Raw genomic sequence first — 23,434 nt, 5'->3', positions numbered from 1 at the left:
CAATCTTCAAGAAAGATTTGAGGGGAGATCTGGGAAACTACAGACCAATGAGTCTGACCTTGGTACCGAGAAAGATGGTGGAGTCACTGATAAAGGACTGCATCATTGATCACCTTGACGGACACGGGCTAATGAGGACCAGTCAGCACAGTTTTAGCAAAGGCAGGTCGTGTTTGATGAACTTGCTGCAATTCTTTGAGGGAGTAAACAGACAGATACACAAGGGCAACCCAGTCGACATTGTATATCTGGAATTTTAGAAGGTGTTTGACAAGGTTCCACATGAATGACTAATTCAGAAATTGTGAGCCATGGAATTGAGGGTGAAATACTCATGTGGATTAAAAACTGTCTAGAGCATAGGAAACAGAGAGTGGGGGTAAATTGACAATACTCGGACTGGAAAAGTGTCACCAGTGGGGTGCCACAGGGCTCGGTGCTTGGACCCATGCTCTTCAACATCTTTATAAATGATCTGGACATTGGTATGACGAGTGAGGTGATTAAATTTGCGGACAATACAAAGTTATTCAGTGTAGTGAAGGATTGCGAAGATCTGCAACGTGACATAATCAAGCTCGAGGAATGGGCATCAACATGGTAGATGAGGTTCAACATGGATAAGTGTAAAGTATGTAACAAAAATCTCAAGCTTGAATACAGGTTGTACAGGGCGGTAGTTGGAGAGACCTCCCAGGAAAGAGATTTAGGAGTTATGATCGACAAGACGATGAAGCCGTCCATGCAATGTGCGGCAGCAGCGTAAAGGGCGAGCAGAATGCTAGGAATGATAAAGAAGGGGATCATGAACAGATCAGAGAAGGTTATCATGCCACTGTACCGGGCCATGGTGCTCCCTCATCTGGAGTACAGCGTCCAGCACTGGTCGCCGTACATGAAGAAGGACATGGCACTACTCGAGAGGGTCCAGAGAAGAGCGACTAAGATGGTTAAGGAGCTGAAAGAGTTGCTGTACAGTGAAAGATTAGAGAAAGTGGGTCTTTTCTCCCTCGAACAGAGGAGATTGAGAGGGGATATGATCAAAACATTCAAGGTACTGAAGGGAATAGACTTAGTAGATAAGAACAGGTTGTTCACCCTCTCCAAGGTAGGGAGAATGAGAGGGCATTCTCTAAAATTGAAAGGGGATAGATTCCGTACGAACATAAGGAAGTTCTTCTTCACCCAGAGAGTGGTAGAAAACTGGAATGCTCTTCTGGAGTCTATCATAGGGGAAAACACCCTCCAGGGATTCAAGACAAAGTTAGACAAGTTCATAATAAACAAGGAGGTACGCAGGTAGGACTAATCTCAGATAGGGTCTGGTCTTTGACCAGAGGGCCGCCATGTGAGCAGACTGCTGGGCATGATGGATCACTGGTCTGACCCAGCAGTGGCAATTCTTATGTTCTTAACAACAGGAGAGAGAAAGGGAGAATGGGAGAGCAAAGCTGGGTAGTATCTTTCCCTTAGCAGATGACTTACTGGAGCAACCCTCCTGGAGGGTTAAGAAAACCCGAATACAGAGGAGGGCAGAGAATCAGGTCTATGCCCAAAAATGGAGAGGAGATGGGAACCTTAGGTGGGGACCCTGGATCCCACGAGAAGTACTAGAGAGATTTACCAATTTGGGAAGGGAGCAAGGGACTGATCCTACTCTGGCTTATGCCTGGCAGCGATTGAGAAGTACCAAGAAGGGCAGGTGCCAATTCCAGGTGGTAGGGGGTCTCTTGTATTACTGACCTGGGACTCGAGGGAGCGCAGAAACTGTAAACATTTGGTGATTCCCCAAGGATTTAGGAAACAAATGTTTTGGTATGGCCCATTGGGATCCTCAGGCTAGACATTATCTCTAGGGCAAACCAGTAAGAGAGCCTTGTCCAGTTCTGTTGGCCCACCATGCCCTGAGAGATATAAGCATGGTCGAAGAATTGTGGAGCTTATAAGCAAGCTTGAGATTGATAGAAGACAGGCAAGGAAAGTAGTGTTCAAATCCCCATGGCAGTGGCAAAGAAAGAATTCAGTGAGTCTGTCCTAAAGTTTATGTGGACGTCTGTGAATGCGTGACCACCCTACAGGGCTACTAAGCAATCAGCAGGCCTAGATTTGTCTAGAGCCCAAGAGGTAACCATACTGAGAGGAAGTAGAAGAGTTATAAAGTCCATTGTGCCACGGTCTGGGCTTAATCTCAAACATGGGTTGAGTGTGGGAGCCAGAATGGTGGACCCTGACTTTAGGAGCTCTCTACAGATAATTCTGTTTAACTTCAGGGAGGAAGATTACAGGGTGAAGGTAGAAGATAGGGTAGCCTAGCTTATATGTGAAAGAATCACTCTTCCAGAGATCCAGGAGTTGGGTAGGGTGGAGGATACACCTAGGGGGAGGCAAGGATGGGATTCCACTGAAGTAGCTCACCCGCAAGCCGGTGGGGGAGCTAGAATGCAGATATTTTATCCCATATTTGGGAGAAGGATCAGGAAATTCCTATTGTTGAAAGAAATAATAGTGTTTTAGGGGATATGTGACAGGCAGGACCCTGTCTCATTCAGAGACTGTGCTGCTAACCCTATTCCTGGCAAACTAGAACAAGAAAGCAAGCTGTAAAGTCTGGCAAGCAGATAGCTCACACATCAATAATAATTATTTTATTTTTATATACTGCCAAAGCCATTAAAAGTTTGAGGCGGTTTACAACAAGAAACGCTGGACAATCAGCGAAGAGGTCAACAATTCAAAGACATCTATACAATCTTATATAATGGAAGAAGTAGAAAGCTATATAGTTCTTAAGGTTAATGGTTGAATTTGCAGTGCTATAAAATTCTTAGTTTACAAATCAATTGAACAAACTCGTTTTTATCAATTTTCTAAAATTGAGGTAGGTTGAGGAGTGCGTGATAGCGTTACTCAGCCAATCATTTCATTTGCCTGCCTGGAAGGCGAGGGTTCTGGGCAGGAATCTTTTATAGTGGCAGGCCTTTATTGTTGGGTAGATGAACAGATGTATTCTTCGTGTGGGCCTAATAGAACTTGCCAGATTAAATTGGGAAACTAGGTAAGTGGGGGCCAGACCAAGTATTGATTTATAATACAAACAAGAGAACTTGAACAGAATTCGTGCCTCCAGGGGCAGCCAATGGAGTTTTTGATAATAAGGGCTTATGTGATCCCATTTCTTCAGCCCAAAGATCAGTTGAACTGCTGAATTTTGAATGACTCTGAGTCTTAGAATGGTTTTTTTGAAGGATCCCAAGTAAATGATGTTGCAATAATCGAGCATGCTTAAGATGGAAGATTGAACCAGTATGCGGAAAGATGCTGCATCAAAGTATTTTCTGATGGTTCTGAGTTTCCAAAGTAACGAGAAGCATTTTTTAACCAGTAAATCTGTGTGAGCATTTAGAGTAAGGTGGCGATCCAGAGTCACTCCCATAATTTTAATGGAATGGTCAATAGGAAAGACCTGACCGTTCAAGGATATCGATGAGTCTTTGATTTTGTCGTTAGGACTTGCCAGGAAAAATTTAGTTTGTCTGTGTTTAGCTTTAATTTGAAGTTGGTCATCCATAGTTTAATTTGTTCTAGAATGAATGATATATGAATCTTTGTCAGAGCAGCAATAGAAATGGCTAGGCAGAGCTGCACAGCTGAGAAGTATGCCAGGCACGTTTGAAAACCCTGTTTCCATTCCAGTACCCCTGCCTCATTTAAGGCTGCTGTCTGAAACTCCCAGGCAAGGCAAGAGTCTATGTCCCAGAGCAAGGTTAGATTGGGAGGGGAAGATTCTGAGGAAATGTTGGAGCAGACTGGCTGTGGGAAACGAGAGCTTATACAGAGTGGGGGAAGGGAGTCACATTGCCTAGAAATAGTTCCTATGAATGTGAATGAACAAGGTTTGATAATGATAATGTAGAATATGACATGGATTATAGTTGTGAACCCGTGGAAAGAATGTTTGATGAGAGCATGGATGAATAAACCTCCTTTAAATAAGAAACCTTCCTGTTTAAGATCCTGGTTAACCTTCCTGGTAAAGGATCCTGTGCAGGGATTTGAAACAGAGATTGTTTGAGTATGGGGACAGCTGTGAGTGAATGAGCTTTGGTGCAGTGGGGGAGGAAAGCCCAGTGTTATTGCAGAGGCGACTAGGTTTAAAACCAAGGCAAGTGCCAAAGTTTGTCCCTATCCCTGGAACTACCTTACTATCCCGTTGCGGAACCTGGGCTCTCTCCAACTATTCCGCAAGCAACTGTAAACTTGGTTCTTCTCTAACATGTAATTCTATTTTCCCCCTTACTCTTCCATTCTATATATAAGCTCATGTAAACCTTTTCCTTTCTCTCCTTTTAAGTTCTTGTAAACCATGCCAAGCTCCACTTCCGTGGAGAGGATGCGGTATATAAACTTAAGGTTTAGTTTAGTTTAGTATCTAATTGTGAGCACGGGATGTGTACAAGGTCCATTTGTCTGTATTTGGGTGGAACTTGTTCCCACACCTACTGGCCCAGTTAGAGAGTCAGGGCAGTTAGGTGAGAGAGCTCTTTGGAGCTAGGCATAAGAGAGTGTCCCTTAATTTGACTGTGGATCATAGTGGCAGTCTGAGAATTTAGTGCAGGCAGGAGCACTGTCTGGAGTTGCCTGTGGGCTGAGAGAAGCAAACGTTGGCCCCATTTACAAGGGCTGCATGGACTGAGAGAAGACAGCAGCCAAGGGCAAAAACTGGAAAACCAATTTGCTGTTTTGTTTAGTTGGAGAAATATAGAAATCCTGAACTGTTGGAGATTTGCCAAGTTTGCTGTATTTGTGAAGTATGTACTATGTTGAAAGCAGTGAAGGGGATTTTGCTGCCAGTTGCCCGGTATAAGGAATTTCAATGAAAATAAAACTTTTTTATTTTGGAAAGTGCAAAAAGAAAAAAGAAAAGACTTTATTTGGTGAAACCTACACACCTCATTGGCACTCTGTGGGGACTATATCCAAACTTGCGTGGCTGGGGCTTGACCCCGCCACATATCCCATTTATCATTTCCATCGCCCTTCTCTGTACATTTTCTAATGCCGTATCTTTTATGAGATACACGACCAGTATTCAAGGTGCTGCCATATCATAGAATAATACAAGGGCATTAAACATTTTCATCTTTTTCACTATTTTTATTGAATCTTAAACCACCTTGACTTCAGCCTTAAATAAGGAGGTATACCATAGTTTAATAAAACATAGAGTTGAAAGGCTGTCTTAAATTTATTGCTGAATTAACTGGGTATTAGTCCAGTGTCCAGTTAACATTTTGGGTGCCACATGGATGGTCAATGCTGGAGATCAGATATGCCCTGGCTTTGAATAACCAGGGTCTACTCAGCCTATGGTGATGAATGGCTTAAAACTGCTTACCATCACAAGCTGAATCTCTGTCACAAAACATTTTCAACAAAGGACAGGAATATTTATTTTATAATTAGGGTAATATGAATACAAACTTTAAGAAGTTCTTATCTTCCCCTACTTTTTAAACTGTTAAGTTTCTACATTATAGGCCACCTCTACAAAATCATAGTAGCGATTCGTGTGCAGCAAATGTGACCCAGCCCATTTAATTCCTAATGGCTGCATTCCATTTTCCATGATGGGACTTGCTACTATGGGTCTGTAAATGGGGCCCTATATTCTCTACTATAAACAGAATAGAAAGTTTCAGGCCTGGTTGAAGGGCGTGTTCCATATGATACCAGTTTGGTTCACAAAGAGTTGCTTGTCTTTAGTTGCTGAGGGGTCGAAATGTCCAACATGGATTATTTTGGATGACGAATTGGGGAACAGAATCAATTGCATGATGTCATAGCGAGCTGTAGCATATCTTTGCCCATCAAAGAAAATCTCATGTCCATCTGATGTTTTAAAGTTAACCTCTTTAAGGTACTGGTTGAGCTAGAAAGGTAAATAATGGTTAGATTTCTTTTCTTTTTTATACTTACATACACATCACTTATAATTTATCCTACAATATGTGAGATTCCGATTTCTGCAAGTTCTACCCTGTTGATACTGCCCACCACTTATCAGCTGGTTCCTCCATCTATTACACTATCTGCTGGTACATGCGTTTAAAAGTTCCCTTCTCTGTGGCGCTCGCTATTCACAATTCACTTAGTTTTTACTTGTTCTGCAAATTGTCACGCCTTGACTTATACTATACTGCTTGATTACTTGATCTGTGCATTTACCTGTAAGTCTTTTAATTACTTGTGCTTTGAATTTCTGATTAGTATATTAGTATATTTGTATTTTGTTCCTTTGTCAATATATCTGTTGTTTGTGTTCCTTGCCAGTATCCTCACTGTTGTTCCTCCCCTAGTAGAATTATTTTGTTGTTAACCTGCCTTCTCCCATTTAATTTCAGGTTCCTCCATCTATTACTCTCTCTGCCACCGTGAAGCAGTGGCGCGCTGTTGACTCCACCCACTGCTCATCAGCTGGTACATGTGTTTAAAAGTTCCCTTCCCTATGGAACTCCTTTGTGCGCATGAGCTGATACCAGGAGTAACGTCGCAAAAGAAATCTACTGTAGGGGCATTTAATTTTCAAAAGGGCGACTATGATAAAATGAGGAAAATGGTTAAAAAGAAGCTAAAAGGATCAGTTGCAAAGGTTAGGACTGTAAACCAGGTGTGGATGTTATTTAAAAATACCATCATGGAAGCCCAGATCAGATGTATTTCACGTATCAGCATAGGTGGAAAAAAGAGGAAATGAGAGCCGGCGTGGTTAAAAAGTGAAGTGAATCAACAATTCCTTTCAATATGTCAGTACTCATCTGTAGTCCTCATTATGGAGAGAGACAATTTCTCAATCAGAAGGAATGATACTATCAGCAAAAAATTATTAGGAAAGGTTGTGGGAGTGAGAGATCATGTAGTAAGGAAGGGCGTTCCAGGAAGAGTGTGTGGCCACCAGGGTGAGTGTGGGAGAGGGTGTGTGAGTGTGTGTGTGAGAGCTTGTGTGAGTACGTGCGGGTGTGATGGTGGAGTGAAGGGAGCCAAACTACTCCCTAGGGGATACTGAGTCCCTAGTGGAGCTCTGCCTCCAGTAAGAGGCACGGGTGTTTGGCCACAATGGCAACGTCGCCATGAGGGCCTGTTCCAGAATACGTGTCACCCTGCATAGGTGAGAACCCCTCCAGTGTCTTAGTCTCTAAACCTATTGCTCCCACCCCCATCTTTCAAGGAACTGCTTGCTTATTCTAACCAAGATGCTAGAGTCCATCATTTCTTCCCAACTCTCATCATACTTAGAGAGATTCTCTATTCTTTTACTCTATCAATATGGCTTTCGTCCTAACTTCAGCACCGAATCCCTACTGTCTTCCCTGATTTCAAGGGTTCAACAACTTCACTCTCGAAACAAGTTCGCCGTCCTCCTACAATTTGACCTTTCCGCTGCTTTCGACGTTGTTCACCATGATATTCTTGTTTACCAACTCTCTGAGATAGATATCAACTCCACAGTCCTAGGTTGGTTCTCTAAATTCCTCCGCTCTCGTTCTTACATTGTTAACATGAATGGCACCTCATCCTCCCCCTGGAAACCGAATTGTGGAGTCCCGAAAGGCTCTCCACTATCCCCTATCCTTTTCAACATCTATATGTCCTCCACCTATCCCCCCTTGAAACAGTTTACACTTATGCAGACGACATCCTCGTCCTCCTCGAGACCGATTTGAACCTCACCGACCTGTCTAAGAACATATCCTCTTGTATAATGAACCTACAATTCTGGGCCCACACTGTGCAAATGAAATTGAATGAGTCCAAAACAAGACTTCTTTGGCTCGGTCCAAAACTAGATCACCTACCCACCTCCATCCCACTACCCTCTGGCTCCTCTTTGCAGGTTGAGTTCTCAAGCAAGGTCTTGGGCATCATCATTGATTCCACATTGTCCTTCAATTACCACCTCCAATCCTTAGTAAAAAAAAAATGCTTTTTCAGCCTTCACATGCTGAGGAAAGTTAGATTCTGCTTCCATCAAAAACATTTTACCCTCCTTGTCCAATCCATCATCCTCTCCAGATTGGACTATTGCAACTCTATCTACTTAAGCTTAACTAAGAAAAACTTCCACAGACTCCAACGGATTCAGATTGCCGCAGCCAAGCTCATCTTCACTAAAAGTAAATTTGACCATGTCTCCCTGCTCCTGGCCAAGCTCCACTGGCTTCCAATAATTGCCAGGGTCCACTATAAATGCGCCTCTTTAGATTTCAAAATCCTATATGTTATCCTCCCTCCATTTATCCCTCTTTCTTGGAATTCCTCAAACCCTAATATCACCAGATCCTCCCACAAATTAAAACTATCCTTTCCCTCACTAAAAGGCATTTCCCACACAGGAAAGCTAGGGACCTCCCTCCACTTCAAAATCACTGAGCTCTGGAAGAACCTTACCTCCCCTCTTCGGAACTTGAGCTCTCTCCAAGTTTTCCGCAAACATCTGAAAACCTGGCTTTTCTCAAAAAAATGTAAGTCTCCCTCCAACTTAGGAATCAAGGAAACTCTTATATCTTGGCATCCCAAGTCCTCTAAATTTTCTTCACACTTCTACCTTTAACCCTCTGTTGTAGTTCCTTCCTATTTCTCCTACTGTAAACCGCGTCGAGCTCTACGAACGTGGAGATGATGCAGTAAACAAAGCTAAGGATTAGATTAGATTAGATATATATAATAAAGGAAACATAGATAGATAGATAGAGAAGGATAACAATATCTTGGCAGGCAGATGTTTCATTTCTGGATATGTACCTATCCTATCAGAAAATACATGACAGATGTGATGTGCTCAGTGCCCTCAGAAGCCTGCATATGTTTGAAAGGGGGATGCAAAGAACTGTCACCTGACCCTATTCTCCACCATATCCTTCTTGCAGGCGTTATGGGGTATACCGTGACCTGGAGTCCCTGAGGTGCAGGTGGCGCAGGGTCCACCGGGAGAATCCAGCCCTCATCCGGCGCACCAGACATCGCCTCAGAGCTGCACTTAAGTGGCAGCCCCCCCCAAAAAAAAGTCAGTAGCACAGGTATGGTAGCTGCCTTGTAAGACATACCAGAAATCCTGAAACGTGTAGGTGACTATAAGATGGTAAAAAGCTATAATGGAGGAACGGGAGGTCATCCTCAGATCAATGAATATCTCTCCAGTTGATATCGGCGCTGGTAGCATACTGAGTGCTCATTCTCTGAAGCCCCTCTCTGCAATCAACTGCATTTTCAAGGAGGCATAACACAACAAGGGATATACGCCTCAGAGGCTGCTGCCCACATGTTGGTCTGGAGGTCACCTTCATAGCTCCAGACCAATGTCAGGCCTGCTGTGTTGGAGGCATATATCCCTTATTCAGGTATGCCTCCTTGACAATGCAGTTCATTGCAGAGAAGGGCTTCAGAGAGACACTGTCCGATTATAAGCATAATGTGTGAATCATAGTTGCACCTGTCACCCTGTATCCTATGTCATATCATGTCTGCTACCTCTCAAAGCTCACCTTCTTGTGAATGTGCTCTTCCTTGGCAGCTGTTCTGGTATGCAACCTATTGCCAGCCAAAATGTGGGTGATGAGATGTGGGTGATGTGGGTCAGTCCACTGTGTCAACAAATACATCAAGGCCATTCAGTGTCACCTGCATATGCCGGCCACCTTTTGTATAGATGTATACCGGTGTAACTGTACACACAAAGTAATTTACATATTTGGTCACACACTGGCCTGACCTGTCTCCCACTTAGTCTCAATGGGTTGGGTGGGGGGTGATAGCTAATTGTGTATGTAGTATAAAAGCAACGCACGCTATGGTAACCCTAACATATTCTAGGTGGTGCCGGAGCATGTGGTGGAGGAGCAGGAAGCATGGGAGGTCCCTGATGTCTATGCAAACATGCCCCCTCTTGAAGGGGTTGAGGAGGTGGCGATGGAGGCAGCAGGGCCGGCCCCATGCCACGATTTACAGCCAGTGGCCCCAATTGTTCCTCCCCCTCCTGAGGCCTATGGACAGCTGCTGAACGTTGTGGTCGAAATGCGCAGCGAACTGCAGGAGGGGAGGCGTGAAATCATGCAGACCCTGCAGGAAATCGTCAGATGGTTGGCATCTTTCAGGAGCCCGTTTAGGGACAAAGGGGCAAACCTGAGGGCCACGCTGCCAATGGGCCATTGAAGCCCCAGTCATGTTACCAACAGTGTCCCTGACAGCTCACAATTAGCTGGCAGAAATTAGCTGGCAGAAATCAAGGGTGTATAAGGCAGGAATCCCAGGGGAGGGGGTAAGGTGAAGCAATCATTGGAGGAAGGGGGTGGCATTGTGGGATAAGGAGCCCCCCTAGGCAGGGATGGGGATGGGGAGAGTGAAGAGGTGTATTCCAGGAAGCTCACACAGTCGTTGCCCTTACCCTGTTATGGCCCCTATGCAGATTGTTCCCCCCCTGCTCGTCTAAATGCTGTTTCAAACAGGCTTTCCAGAGGGTAACCAGCAACATGAGGCCCTGACATCTCTATAAGCATGTAAAACATCATCGATTAAGCATGAATACTTGCTTACCTGAATACAGCCACACGCTTGAAAAGGCAGACCATGTAATGTGTAACATCCAGCAAATGGGTTAGGTTTGCATCAGTAGATAGGACGGTGTGTCCGAACAGATAGGAGACGGACGTTCGTGCTGATGTAGATGTATCCCGGCCCCCTGGATTTAAACGTACCAATAAACGTGACCTAGACATGTTTCGGATTTGTCCATAACCGACCACATGGACATATTACGCAAAGACATCCAGCTGAAGGCTTGTTGGACATGCTTAAATGCCAATAAATACGTCTAACCTCATATTATCAAAAGTGTGGGTACTTTGACACCATGGCTCCCAAACCGGACAAAGCTCTGTCCCGAAAGCCTAACTTCTCCCAGGCTGAGACCGAAATGCTGGTGCAGGAGCTGCACACACAACACCAGCAGCTCTTCTCACCCCAAGGTGAGAGACTCGGGGCATACTCAAAGAGCAAGGTCTGGACGGCAATAGCTCAGCACCTGAATGCAGTCCACCACCATAAGCGAGAAGAAATGGAGAGCCATCAAAAGGGAGGTCGGAGCTAAGGTGGGCAACCGGCCTCCAGATGCTAACATGGCAGACCTCAGCCCCATGGAGCAGCTGGTGCTCACCTTTGTGTCAGCAACCTCCACCTATGGTGTGGGCACACAGGACACATCAGCCGCCGCACCTGCACTGCCTTCTGGTATGTAGGTGTCATAATCCCCAGTCTCACAGCTATGTCCCCTATTCAGAGGGACCTCTCTTTCATCCTCCTTCTTCTACTCCTCTAATGGGGCAGTGAGTACACCTGCTCTTCAAACCTTTACATAACACCTGGTTGGTACTGCTCCATGTGCTGATGGCAGAGCAAGGAATTAGATTCCTACACCCTTGTACAGACAATTTGGAACCATTGCTATGATCAGTAGGTGTGCTCACATAAGGTGTCTGCACATACATTGCTTTCACCCCCTTCATAATGTCACCAACACACCGCCCTATGTTAGCTGGGTATGTGGTCACAAACCTTTGGGATGCATGTTACCTGTGGTATGCTATGATATCCATATGTGCTTTTCCCCTATGTAGATGCCAGCTCTGACAAGGATGAGGACGGATGCAGTGGCATCAACACACTGACTGTGCTGAGACAGCAGGATGACACAGCTGCAACACTCAGCCAGCAGGAGCCAGACGAGTCCCAGGACACCCAACTCCAGGAGCCTGCCAATGGGGATGAGGAGCTGCCAATTCTCCCACCGCCTAAGCAGTTTGCCAATGTGGCTGCCGATACCGAGGAGGGCAGTGAGGCCGCACAGTCTGGCCGCTGGAGGGCACCCAGTCGCCAGCGTCGCCACCTGCTGAGACTGGCCCAGAGGCTACTGGGCCACAATCTGACCCTGGAGGGATATCGGCAGCAGAAGCTCCAGCTGCTGAGAGAGGGTGTGGAGGCAAGACAGCAGTCACTGGTGGTAAAACAGCAGTCACTGGAGGCCCAACGGGAGACGAATGAACTGCTAAGGCAAGCTGGAAGGCCTTCAGAGTGAGTTGAGAGCTACCAACCGTCCTCCCTCCACAAGCCAGCACGATGATCAGGTGCCTGCACCACCCTCCACCTCCCTCAGTGGCAACAGGACGCAAAGCCACACAGAAACAAAGCACCCCCAGCTGTTGGGACCTGTTCCACGCCTGCCTTCCTCCACTCAGGTTACATGGCCAGGTTTTCCACAGCAGAACACTGACTCCAGCATTGCTAGTGGCAGCTCAGACACTGATGTAGCCCCAGTTGGTCCAGAAGCTTCATCTGTACCAGGTAGCAGGTCTAAGTCAAAACGCTACTTTGAACGCACAGAGCAATCTGATTGAGCTTTGGTTATCATATTTGTACGTTTGGGGCCTAAACCCACCCTCAGAATGCCCCCGGAACGCCCCCATTTTGTACGACTTACGTTGGACGTTTTGCAGCATAAGATGTGCAGCTGGCCGACCTTTGATTATGGTCACTTGAGCGTTTTGCCAGGTAACACGTCCAAACTCCGACTTAGGCGGTTTTTTAGATGTTTTTGTGTTTTGATTATGAACCTCATAATGACTTCCTCTTGAGAAACCTCCAATATATTTGATATATCCAATGGACCTGCTGTTCTTGTCTGAGGAATACCTTCAGGATCAGAAGAGGAAGGCTTTTTTTGAGAAACAGGCAAAAAGTAAATTTTATATAGAGGAAGCATTACATTATCGGGATATTTGAAAACTTCTTTCAGAAACTTATAAAAAGTTTCTTTAGGTGTCATAGTCAGTGTCTTAGGGAAGTTTAACAATCTTAAATTCAATTTCTTTGTATAATCTCAAGATTTTCTATTTATCTCGACATCAAAAGTTTATCCTGCAGAAGTTTATCCTGCATCAAAAGTTTATCCTGTTTATAGTTCCAGTAGTAGATTTTATTCCTGCACCGACTGTTCTAAGGAATTAACTTTTTCTCCCTGGGACTTCAAGTCTTCTTCAAATTTTTCTAACCTCAAAGATTGAGCCGGAACAAGAGGAAAGATTCCCAGACATACCTTGTAAAGGGAGTCTAACGCAGTCCAAATAGTGTCCAGAGTAACCTCAGCGGGTCTAACAAGGGGCTGTAATGTTGGTAATTCCCCTCTCTCCACTGGAGCTCCATTGACTAAAGACCACGAGTTCTGGTGAAGCCAGCAAGCTTGGTAGCTCCAGGGGCAGTGGAGAATCCACTGCCAACATTGCTGCTGAAGTTCCCCTCTCTCGCGGCTGCAAGGGAGGTGCAGGTCCTGCGGGACTAAGCGAGATCTCACTTTCTAGTGCTGACGCTTCCTTCGCGTCTGGCTCAGCAGGATCGCCCCGAGGCGAGGATGTGAAGAAACTCGTGAGTAGTCCTTGCCTTGTTAAGGTAGGTTCCGGCTGTCGGGCTGAAGCAGCCACCCTGCCTTGTTACTTGTTTATAATTTCTTTTTATTTTAATGTGCAAGACTCTTGTATTTGTTCAATATGTATTTTATTGAAATATGATAAAAATGATAAAGAATAAAAGTGAAGTGAAGTGAAGTGAAAGAGGCTATTAGAGCCAAAACAACATCCTTTAAGGAATGGAAAAAGAATCTGAATGAAAAAAATAAGTAGAAACACAAGCACTGGCAAGTTAGTTGCAAAGCATTGATAAAGACAGCTTATAAAGAATATAAAGAGACACTTGCAAAAGAGGCAAAAACTCATAGCAATTTTTTTAGGTACACCAGAAGCAGAAAACCTGTGAGGGAATCTATGGGACCGTTGAATGATCAAGGAGTGAAAGGGGCTTTCAGGGAGGATAAGGACATAGCAGAAAGACTGAGTGAATTCTTTGCTTCGGTCTTTACGGAAGAAGATATAAGAGATCTACCTGAACAGGAAATGGTTTTCAAGGGTGATGATGCAGAGGAACTTAAAGAAATCTCGGTGAATCTGGAAGAGGTACTGAGCCAAATCGAAAAGTTAGAAAGTGATAAATCACCAGGACCGGATGGTATACATCCCAGGGTACTAAAAGAACTCAAACATGAAATTGCTGACCTGTTGTTAGTGATCTGTAACCTGTCATTAAAATCGTCTGTAGTACCTGAAGATTGGAGGGTGGCCAATGTTAAGCCGGTTTTTAAAAAGGGCTCCAGGGGAAATCCAGGAAATTACAGACCAGTAAGCCTCACTTCGATGCCAGGCAAAATGGTTGAAACGATTATAAAAATTAAAATTGTGGAACACATAGACAAACATGATTTAATGATAGGGAGCTAGCATGGGTTCAGCCGAGGGAGATCTTGCCTCACGAATTTGCTTGACTTCTTTGAAGGTGTGAATAAACATGTGGATAAAGGTGAGCTGGTTGATATAGTGTATCTAGATTTTCAGAAAGCTTTTGATAAAAGTTAGAAACATAGAAACAAAGAAACAGAGTATGATGGCAGAAAAGGGCCGTTGGCCCAACACATCTGCCCATTCAAAAGTACCCTCCCCTTAAAAGAACACTCCCCTTAAAAGAACACTCCCTCTAAGCAATTAAACACATGTTTATTCCATCATTTCTTGAAGTTGAGCACGTTGCTGGCCTCAACTATCTGACGTTGAAAGGCCATTCCAACGATCAACCACCCTTTCGGTGAAGAAGTACTTCCTGATGTCACCATGAAATCTCCCACCCTTGAGTTTGAGCGGATGCCCTCTTGTTGCCATAGGACCCGTAGGAAAAAGGATATCTTTCTCCACCTTGGTACGGCCTGTAAGATATTTGAATGTCTCTATCATGTCTCCCCTCTCTCTTGTTTCTTTGAGAGAATATAACTGCAGCCTGCTTAGACGTTCTTCATATGGGAGATCTTTGAGTCCTGAGACCATCTAAGTGGCCATTCAATGAACCAATTCCATTCTCTTCACATTCTTTTGATAATGTGGCCTCCAAAACTGAACACAGTACTCCATATGAGGTCTCAACATGGACCTATACAACAGCATTATGACTTCAGGCTTTCGGCTGACAAAACTTCTTCGGATGCAACCCAGCATTTGTCTAGCCTTGGCCGAAGCTTTTTCCACTTGAGTGGCAGTCTTCATATCTTTGCTAATGACTACACCCAGGTCCCGTTCCGTGACAGGGTGTATGTTCTGCTGGGGTTACCGCTACCAAGATGCATAATCTTACACTTTTTGGCATTGAAACTCAGTTGCCAAGTATTAGACCATCGTTCCAGTAAAAATAGGTCCTGCCTCATAGTCTCGGGCACGGTTGCGCTGTCAACCATGTTGCATAGCTTAGCGTCATCGGCGAATAGTGTAATTTTACCTCGAAGTCCCTGAGGCAGGTCTCGTACAAAGATATTAAACAGTATCGGACCCAAGACCGAGCCCTGCGGCACTCCACTGGTCACTTCCGACGTTTCTAAGGGGGTACCATTTACCACCACCCTCTGAAGTCTACCACTGAGCCAGTCTTTAACCCATGCCGTCAATGTTTCTCCTAGTCCCATCGTTTTCATCTTATTCAACAACCTACGATGTGGGACACTGTCAAAAGCCTTACTGAAGTCCAAATACACGATGTCCAGGCACTATTACTTGTCCAGTTTTTTCGTTACCCAGTCAAAGAAGCTTATCAGATTGGATTGACAAGACCTTCTCTTCATGAATCCATGCTGGTGGGGATCCCTCAGCCTCTCGACATCCAGAATCGTATCCAATCTGTTTTTAATCAACATTTCCATAGGTTTACACACTATTGATGTGAGACTCACCAGTTTGTAATTCTCAGCCTCTGACCTGCATTCCTTTTTGTGGAGCAGAATGACGTTAGCAGTTTTCCAGTCCAAAGGGACTTTTCCATTACTTAGGGAAATATTGAAAAGCGCATGGGTTAAATGGCAAAGATCAGTTATGGATTAAGAATTGATTATCAGATAGAAAACAGAGGGTAGGGTTAAATGGTCATTTTTCTCAATGGAGGAGAGTAAACAGTGGAGTGTTGCAGGGGTCTGTCCTGGGACTGGTGCTATTTAAATTATTTATAAATGATCTGGAAATTGGAATGATGAGTAAGGTGATTAAATTTGCAGATGGTACTAAACTGTTCAAAGTTGTTAAAACGCATGCAGATTGTGAAAAATTACAGGCGGACCTTAGGAAATTAGAAGACTGGACGTCCAAGTAGCAGATGAAATTTAATGTGGACAAATGCAAAGTGATGCACATTGGGAAGAATAACCTGAATCATAGTTACCGGATGCTAGGGTCTACCTTGGGGGTTAGCACCCAAGAAAGGGATCTGGGTATCATTGTAGACAATACAATGAAACCTTCCGTCCAATGTGCTGCGGTGGCCAATAAATCAAACAAGATGCTGGGAATTATTAAAAAAGGGATGGTTAACAAGACCAAGAATGTCATAATGCCCCTGTATTGCTCCATGGTGTGACCTCATTTGGAGTATTGCCTTCAATTCTGGTTTCCTTATCTCAAGAAAGATATAGTGATGCTAGAAAAGGTTCAAAGAAGAGCGACCAGAATGGTAAAGGGGATGGAACTCTTCTCGTATGAGGAAAGACTAAAATGGTTAGGGCTCTTCAGCTTGGAAAAGAGATGACTGAGGGTAGATATGATTGAAGTTTACAAAATCCTGAGTGGAGTAGAACGGGTACAAGTGGATCGATTTTTCACTCCATCAAAAATAACAAAGACTAGGGGACATTTGATGAAGTTACAGTGAAATTCTCTTAAAACCAATAGGAGGAAATTTTTTTTCACTCAGAGATTAGTTAAGCTCTAGAACATGTTGCTAGAGGATGTGGTAAGAGTGGATAGCATAGCTGGTTTTAAGAAAGGTTTGGACAAGTTCCTGGAGGAAAAGTCCATTGTCTGTTATTGAGAAAGATATGGGGAAGCCATTGCTTGCCCTGCATTAGTAGCATGGAATATTGCTACACCTTGGGTTTTGGCCAGATACTAGTGACCTGGATTAACCACTGTCTGAATGGGCTACTGGGCTTGATGGACCATTGATCTGACCCAGTAATGCTATTCTTATGTTCTTATGTAAAATTTTATACCTCTGCCTTTTGTCTGCTTCTGGTTAATTTCCTAGCTCTGCCTCATTGTTTCGTAACTACTTTTCTCATGGGGAAACTAACTCTTCCTGCCCCAACAATAGCTAATAAGGCTGAGCCTTTGGCTTGTGAACCGTTGAAAATTCTAGTTATATTAGGCAGATGCAAATTCATACATCACAATCCCTCTAATCTTCATCTACTACCCTCTAACCCAAGGGTCTCAAAGTCCCTCCTTGAGGGCCGCAATCCAGTCGTGTTTTCAGGATTTCCCAATGAATATGCATTGAAAGCAGTGCATGCACATAGATCTCATGCATATTCATTGGGGAAATCCTGAAAACCCGACTGGCTTGCGGCCCTCAAGGAGGGACTTTGAGATCCCTGCCCTAACCTCATTCAGATTAAAACAACTACTCATAGTTCTTCCCTCTCGAATTGCTTCAACTTTTGCCTAATCAATTCTAGATCTCTTAAAACTAAATATCATCTGCTAAATGATGTGATACTTCAACACAATCTTGATTTCCTTGGTATCACTGAAACATGGCTCTCAGATGGTGAGGAGGCATATTTAGCATTTGCCTGCCCCACTAGTTACATATTTCATTAAACCACCGTCTTTGCAAAAGAGGATGAGGGGTAGCCAAAGTCCACCGGAAGAAACTAGCCTTTGACCATGAATTCTCTTTTAAACAAAATCCTTTAGAATCTATTCAATTCAAATTTAAAACCAACGTTACCCATGACTGTTTACTTTTATACCTTCCTCCTCCTATCTCTCAAGAAAGGCTTTTATTACTACAATCCACAATATTTGAATTTTGTACCACTACTGAAAATCCCCCTCATTTTTGGAGACTTTAATGTTCACCTTGAAGACCCCAATAACTCAGATGCCTCAGAGTTGATGAATTTATTCAATGATTTAAACCTATTCCTGCTAATAACTTCCCCAACTCACAGAACAGGACACATGCTCGATATGATTATGGTTCCTAAACCTGCAGCTCTTTTCTACTCTCTGATCTCTAATAATCCCGTGCCATTATCGGATCACTCTTTACTTATTTTTTCTTATTTTTGGTTACCTACGACTCCTCTGTCTGGCACCAAACAACTTAGCTCCTGTGATTATTCAAAAATAGACGCCTCTTACATTTCCTCCTCTTTTAAGTATAAGTGTGAAACTACTTCTGATAAAACCACGGATGAGCTCATAGCAGAATGCAATAACTCTCTATCTATACTTCTAGATGAACTAGCTCCTCTCCAAACTAACCTCCTCTTCTACAAAACTGTGCTAGCGTTTTTTAGCACAGAGAGCTGTGCTGAATGGCCCGTGCTGCTCCCGACGCTCATTGAGTTCCTATGAGCGTTGGGAGCAGCACAGGCCATTCAGCACAGCTCCCCGCACTAGAAACTGCTATTGCAGTTTCATAGAAGAGGGGGATAATCTCTTACCTCTCGACAACTTAAAAATCCATGGTACTCATCTGAATTTAAGCTTGTAAAGAAACAATTGCGTATTGTGGAGGCACAATAAATCCTTGACTATCTTACACCAATACAAAGATCAAGCGGATTACTATAAATCAAAAATAATACAAGCAAAATCACTTTATGCCTCAAAACAAATTTCTAAAGCTGGGAATACGGAAACCCTTTACAGAATTGTCTGCTTCCTGACTACAAATCACCAAAAACAAAATTATTCTCTTCAATTACCTTAAGTACAAACTTTGGCTGATTTTTTTACAGGTAAAATTCAGAAGATTAGAGCCACATTTCATCTTTTGTCTCAGTCCAACTCAACTACTATTTCTGTTTCTAACACTCAATCTCCCAATTTACTTCTCTCCAAATGTTTTCATTTTTAAATCCCATCTCTTTCAGAGATTCAATCGGAGCATATACCTTATAGGCCCACAGTAGAAACCTCTACTACTTTTTAGTTATAGGTACGCTATATTCACTAAGGGGCAGAGGGATTATCAAACAGTTTTAGGGTTTAATGCACCTTAATGTGCATTAAGAGAATTAGAGTGTGTTTAACACTAAGGCCCAGATTCTACAAACAGTTCGTATCTTGTAGATGCCATTGAACACAATTGTCAATCCTCCACTAGATGCTATTTATAGAATTGAGCCTAGCAGAGCTTAAGCAGTTTTAGGCATCAGTAGTCTTTGAAATCTTAGGCAAACTTCATTTATGCCAGTGCTTTCTTGGCCAAAATGAGTGTGCCTAAGTTAGGCGCCTACTGGAGCCTGAATCAAAACATGTCCAAAATCTGACCAGAATCTGCCCCTAACCACATCTACTTTCTGGAGTAGACACCTATCTTGAAGTAGTAGGTACCTACCAAGTTAGGCTCCTACCAGTTAATTAACTTTTTTAAATTGTTGCTTTTAATCATTTTTAATGGTTCTTTTAAATTAATAGTGCCAATTAAGCCTAATTGAATAATTTTAGGTACCTAGATGTGCTGATGTGTCATTTTTGGAATCTGGGCCTAAAAGCCCACATGTATATAATGGGCTTTAGAATTTAATGTGCACTAATTTCCTTAATGTGAGGTAAAGGTATGTTAAGCTGTAATGCTTCTTGATGGATCCACCCCTCAGTGTATCTTTTCTGTAGAGTGTATACTATTTCCTAATAGGTTGCATACATAGAATGGTTTGCCTATGTGTGATATTTTGCACAGTTTTTTGTAGAACTTAGATTTTGAGGTCAAAGAGATGTTTGAGGAGAAAATGAACAATAACTTAGCTCTAGGCTTCATAGGGTTTCCTCTCTACCCCCTAGAAATATTTGCAGTTTTGTATAATTGATTTTGAACTCCTACAAAATGTGAAAAAAGTTTCTTTATTGGTATTCTTTTGCACCAAATTTAAAATATCTAACTACAGCTTTCAATAGGGATTTACATGAATACAATTTCTGGCAGTGTATATTATATGTTACTAATCTACAATATCTTGTAACAATGAACTTTATTGTAAGGAAAATGATCATTACACTTCCTAGAAAAAATGAACTTGAAGGCTTTACCTGCCAAGGCTGAAAGTCCATGTTGAGGCTCTGCCCAAGTTGAGACTTGGCAGTGAACATATTATGTAAAGAATGAGCAAAGGCATAAACCATATTATAAAGGTTGAAAGAGAACTGTAAAGTATCCACATAAAATTTGTAAGGGGGTATGTTAGACAGTGTCTCCTGTCCGGTGCAGTTTCTCATATTCAATAATGTATGCCCATAGGGCAACAAACAACGAAAAGCTGCTCTCCACAGAGTCTGTAAGAAAGATGGCTCTGAGAATGTGGAGGCGTTGAGATTATGGAGGAAATGCGTGAAACCTGGAATATTCCTTGTAGGGATTGTAAAGATTAGGGAACGATTTAAGCTAGCACAGTTTGAAGAGGTAACGAAGGTATGTATCTTCAGAATGACAGAGGTCTCCACAGAGAAGATCAAAAGTTTGCTGTCAGAAATGTTGAAGGCAGAGGAACACAGTGCAAATTTTATTTGACTGTTGGTACTGTGGATAATAATCACATTGGCTTTTGAATTGTAAATCTTGTCAGAAACATATTTTATTTTTTCTCCAGCTAGGAGAAGCATTAATGACGGCAATGTTATCAAAAAATCTACACAACTCCCACTCCTGACAATCGCCTTCTTCAATTCTTCACTGTGCATTTGATCATCCTTATTAGGTGAGGTGAGAATTCCCACCCAGCTCCATCCAAAGAGTCTCAGAAGCTCAATCATACCATGGTATTGAGAATAATCATGTAGAAAAGTCTGATAAAAGGATGGGAATTCAAGTTGGTCATTCACTGATGCTTCTGAAATTCCGTAACTGATCTGGGATGAACAATTCAAAGAAGTTGATCTGTTGTTCATGTTATACTAGCTTTGAAAATTTTATACAAAGCATTTAATTGTTACAGTGAATTCAACAGATAATCTAATGAAATGTCAAATGGAAAATAACACTGCTCATTCTATAACTGGTACCTAATTAATCCAAGCAAAATCAGTACAGTTCTCACCCTTATATGCATATGGATATACACCTACTCGTAGGTATATAATCTAGTTGAGCATTAAGCAGCCTTCTGTAATTTACATGTAGAACTTGCATAGCACTGAAATGCAAGAAACACTTACAGCGGTGTGGTATATGTAGGTTGAACATTTACAGAATATGGTAAGTTACACATGAACATTTACAGCTGCCATTGAAATTGCATAAGTTGTATTCCTAAATGTAGACAAATAGATACCAACTTAAGCGAGTATTCTATAATGGAATCTTATGTCCTAATGCCATTATAGAATAGCACCCAGGCTGTATATGGTGTTTAAAACATAGATGTTGAGGAATGCAGTGCTTAGTGCATGTGTTGTCTTCTGTTGGGTGCCATTTATAGAATTATACCTAGTGGTACCTAAAGTGGGATTAGATGCCAGTTTTGTCCTAACCTTAGATGCATCCTATTTAAGCCAGAGATTTGTTTGGCAGAAATACTGACACCTAAGTCCAAAACAGGTGCCTACATTCCAAACATGCCCACAATCTGCCCCCATAACCATATCTAATTTTTGGTAGGTGCCTTGGAGTAGGCATATACCTGAAAGTGGTAGGTGCCTACCGAGTTAAGCATCTACCATCCAATTAATTTTAATTTATGCTTATTATCTAGGGTACTAAAAGAACTAAGAAATGAGATAGCGGAAATACTCCAACGAGTTTGCAACCTATCCTTGAAAACTGGAGAGATACCGGAGGACTGGAAGATAGCAAATGTTACACCTATCTTTAAAAAGGGGTCAAGAGGAGACCCGGGAAACTATAGGCCGGTAAGTTTGACATCGGTTCCAGGCAAGATTGTAGAAGCACTGATAAAGGACAGCATCTGTGAGCACATAGAAAAAAATGGGCTGATGAAAGCGAGCCAACATGGCTTCTGCAAGGGAAGATCGTGCCAAACAAACTTACTGCACTTCTTCGAGGGGGTAAACAGCCATTTGGACAAAGGGGAACCTGTAGACATCATCTACCTTGACTTCCAAAAGGCCTTTGACAAGGTACCCCATGAGAGGTTACTTAGGAAGCTGTGGAACCACGGGGTGGAAGGGGACGTACACAGATGGGTCAAACACTGGTTGGCAGGCAGGAGACAGAGGGTTGGAGTGAAGGGTCACTACTCGGGATGGAGAAAGGTCACGAGTGGAGTTCCGCAGGGGTCTGTACTTGGACCACTGCTGTTCAATGTATTTATTAATGACCTGGAAACGGGGACAAAATGTGAAGTTATAAAATTTGCGGATGACACTAAACTCTGTAGAAGGGTCAGAACTACAGAAGAGTGTGAGGCCCTACAAAGAGACCTAAGCAAACTGGAGGAGTGGGCAAATAAATGGCAGATGAAATTCAATGTAGGGAAATGCAAGGTCATGCATATAGGGAGAAAGAACCCGATGTTCAGCTACCAAATGGGGGGATTAGTATTAGAGGGAAGTAACCTTGAAAGAGATTTGGGTGTACTGGTGGATACAACAATGAAGTCAACGGCGCAATGCGCAGCAGCCGCGAAGAAGGCGAACAGAATGTTGGGTATTATTAAAAATGGTATTACGACCAGAACGAAAGAAGTCATCCTGCCGTTGTATCGGGCAATGGTGCGCCCGCACCTGGAGTACTGTGTTCAGTATTGGTCACTGCATCTTAAGAAGGATATGGCAATACTTGAGAGGGTCCAGAGGAGAGCGACACGAATGATTAAGGGCATGGAAAACCTTTCATACACTGAAAGATTGGAGAAGCTGGAGCTCTTCTCCCTGGAAAAGCGGAGACTCAGAGGAGACATGATAGAGACCTACAAGATCATGAAGGGCATAGAGAAAGTGGAGAGAGACAGATTCTTCAAACTTTCAAAACATAAAAGAACAAGAGGGCATTCGGAAAAATTAGAAGGGGATAGATTCAAAACAAATGCTAGGAAGTTTTTCTTTACTCAGCGGGTGGTGGACACCTGGAATGCGCTTCCAGAGGATGTAATAGGGCAGAGTACGGTACTGGGGTTTAAGAAAGGATTGGACAATTTCCTGTTGGAAAAGGGGATAGAGGGGTATAGATAGAGGATTATTACGCAGGTTCTGGACCTGTTGGGCCGCCGCGTGAGCGGACTGCTGGGCACGATGGACCTCAGGTCTGACCCGGCAGAGGCATTGCTTATGTGCTTATGTACTTATAT

The 23,434-nt window shown here is 43.1% G+C and overlaps 1 protein-coding gene across 1 annotated transcript in view; it reads right to left on the bottom strand.

Annotated features, from left to right (window-relative positions):
* LOC117349729 (vomeronasal type-2 receptor 26-like) overlaps positions 1 to 9,665 on the bottom strand; it is a 39,189-nt gene extending 29,524 nt beyond the window's left edge. Inside the window, exon 1 of the mRNA XM_033923320.1 lies at positions 9,540 to 9,665. Coding sequence (XP_033779211.1) covers positions 9,540 to 9,665 — 126 coding nt within the window. The remainder of the gene's footprint in view (positions 1 to 9,539) is intronic.
* Between the last annotated feature and the right edge of the window lie 13,769 nt (positions 9,666 to 23,434).

Source organism: Geotrypetes seraphini, chromosome 16, assembly GCF_902459505.1.
Source record: "Geotrypetes seraphini chromosome 16, aGeoSer1.1, whole genome shotgun sequence".
Classification (NCBI taxonomy): domain Eukaryota; kingdom Metazoa; phylum Chordata; class Amphibia; order Gymnophiona; family Dermophiidae; genus Geotrypetes; species Geotrypetes seraphini.
Note: the sequence above shows the minus strand (reverse complement) of the source record. Positions and strands in the feature narration are given on the sequence as shown.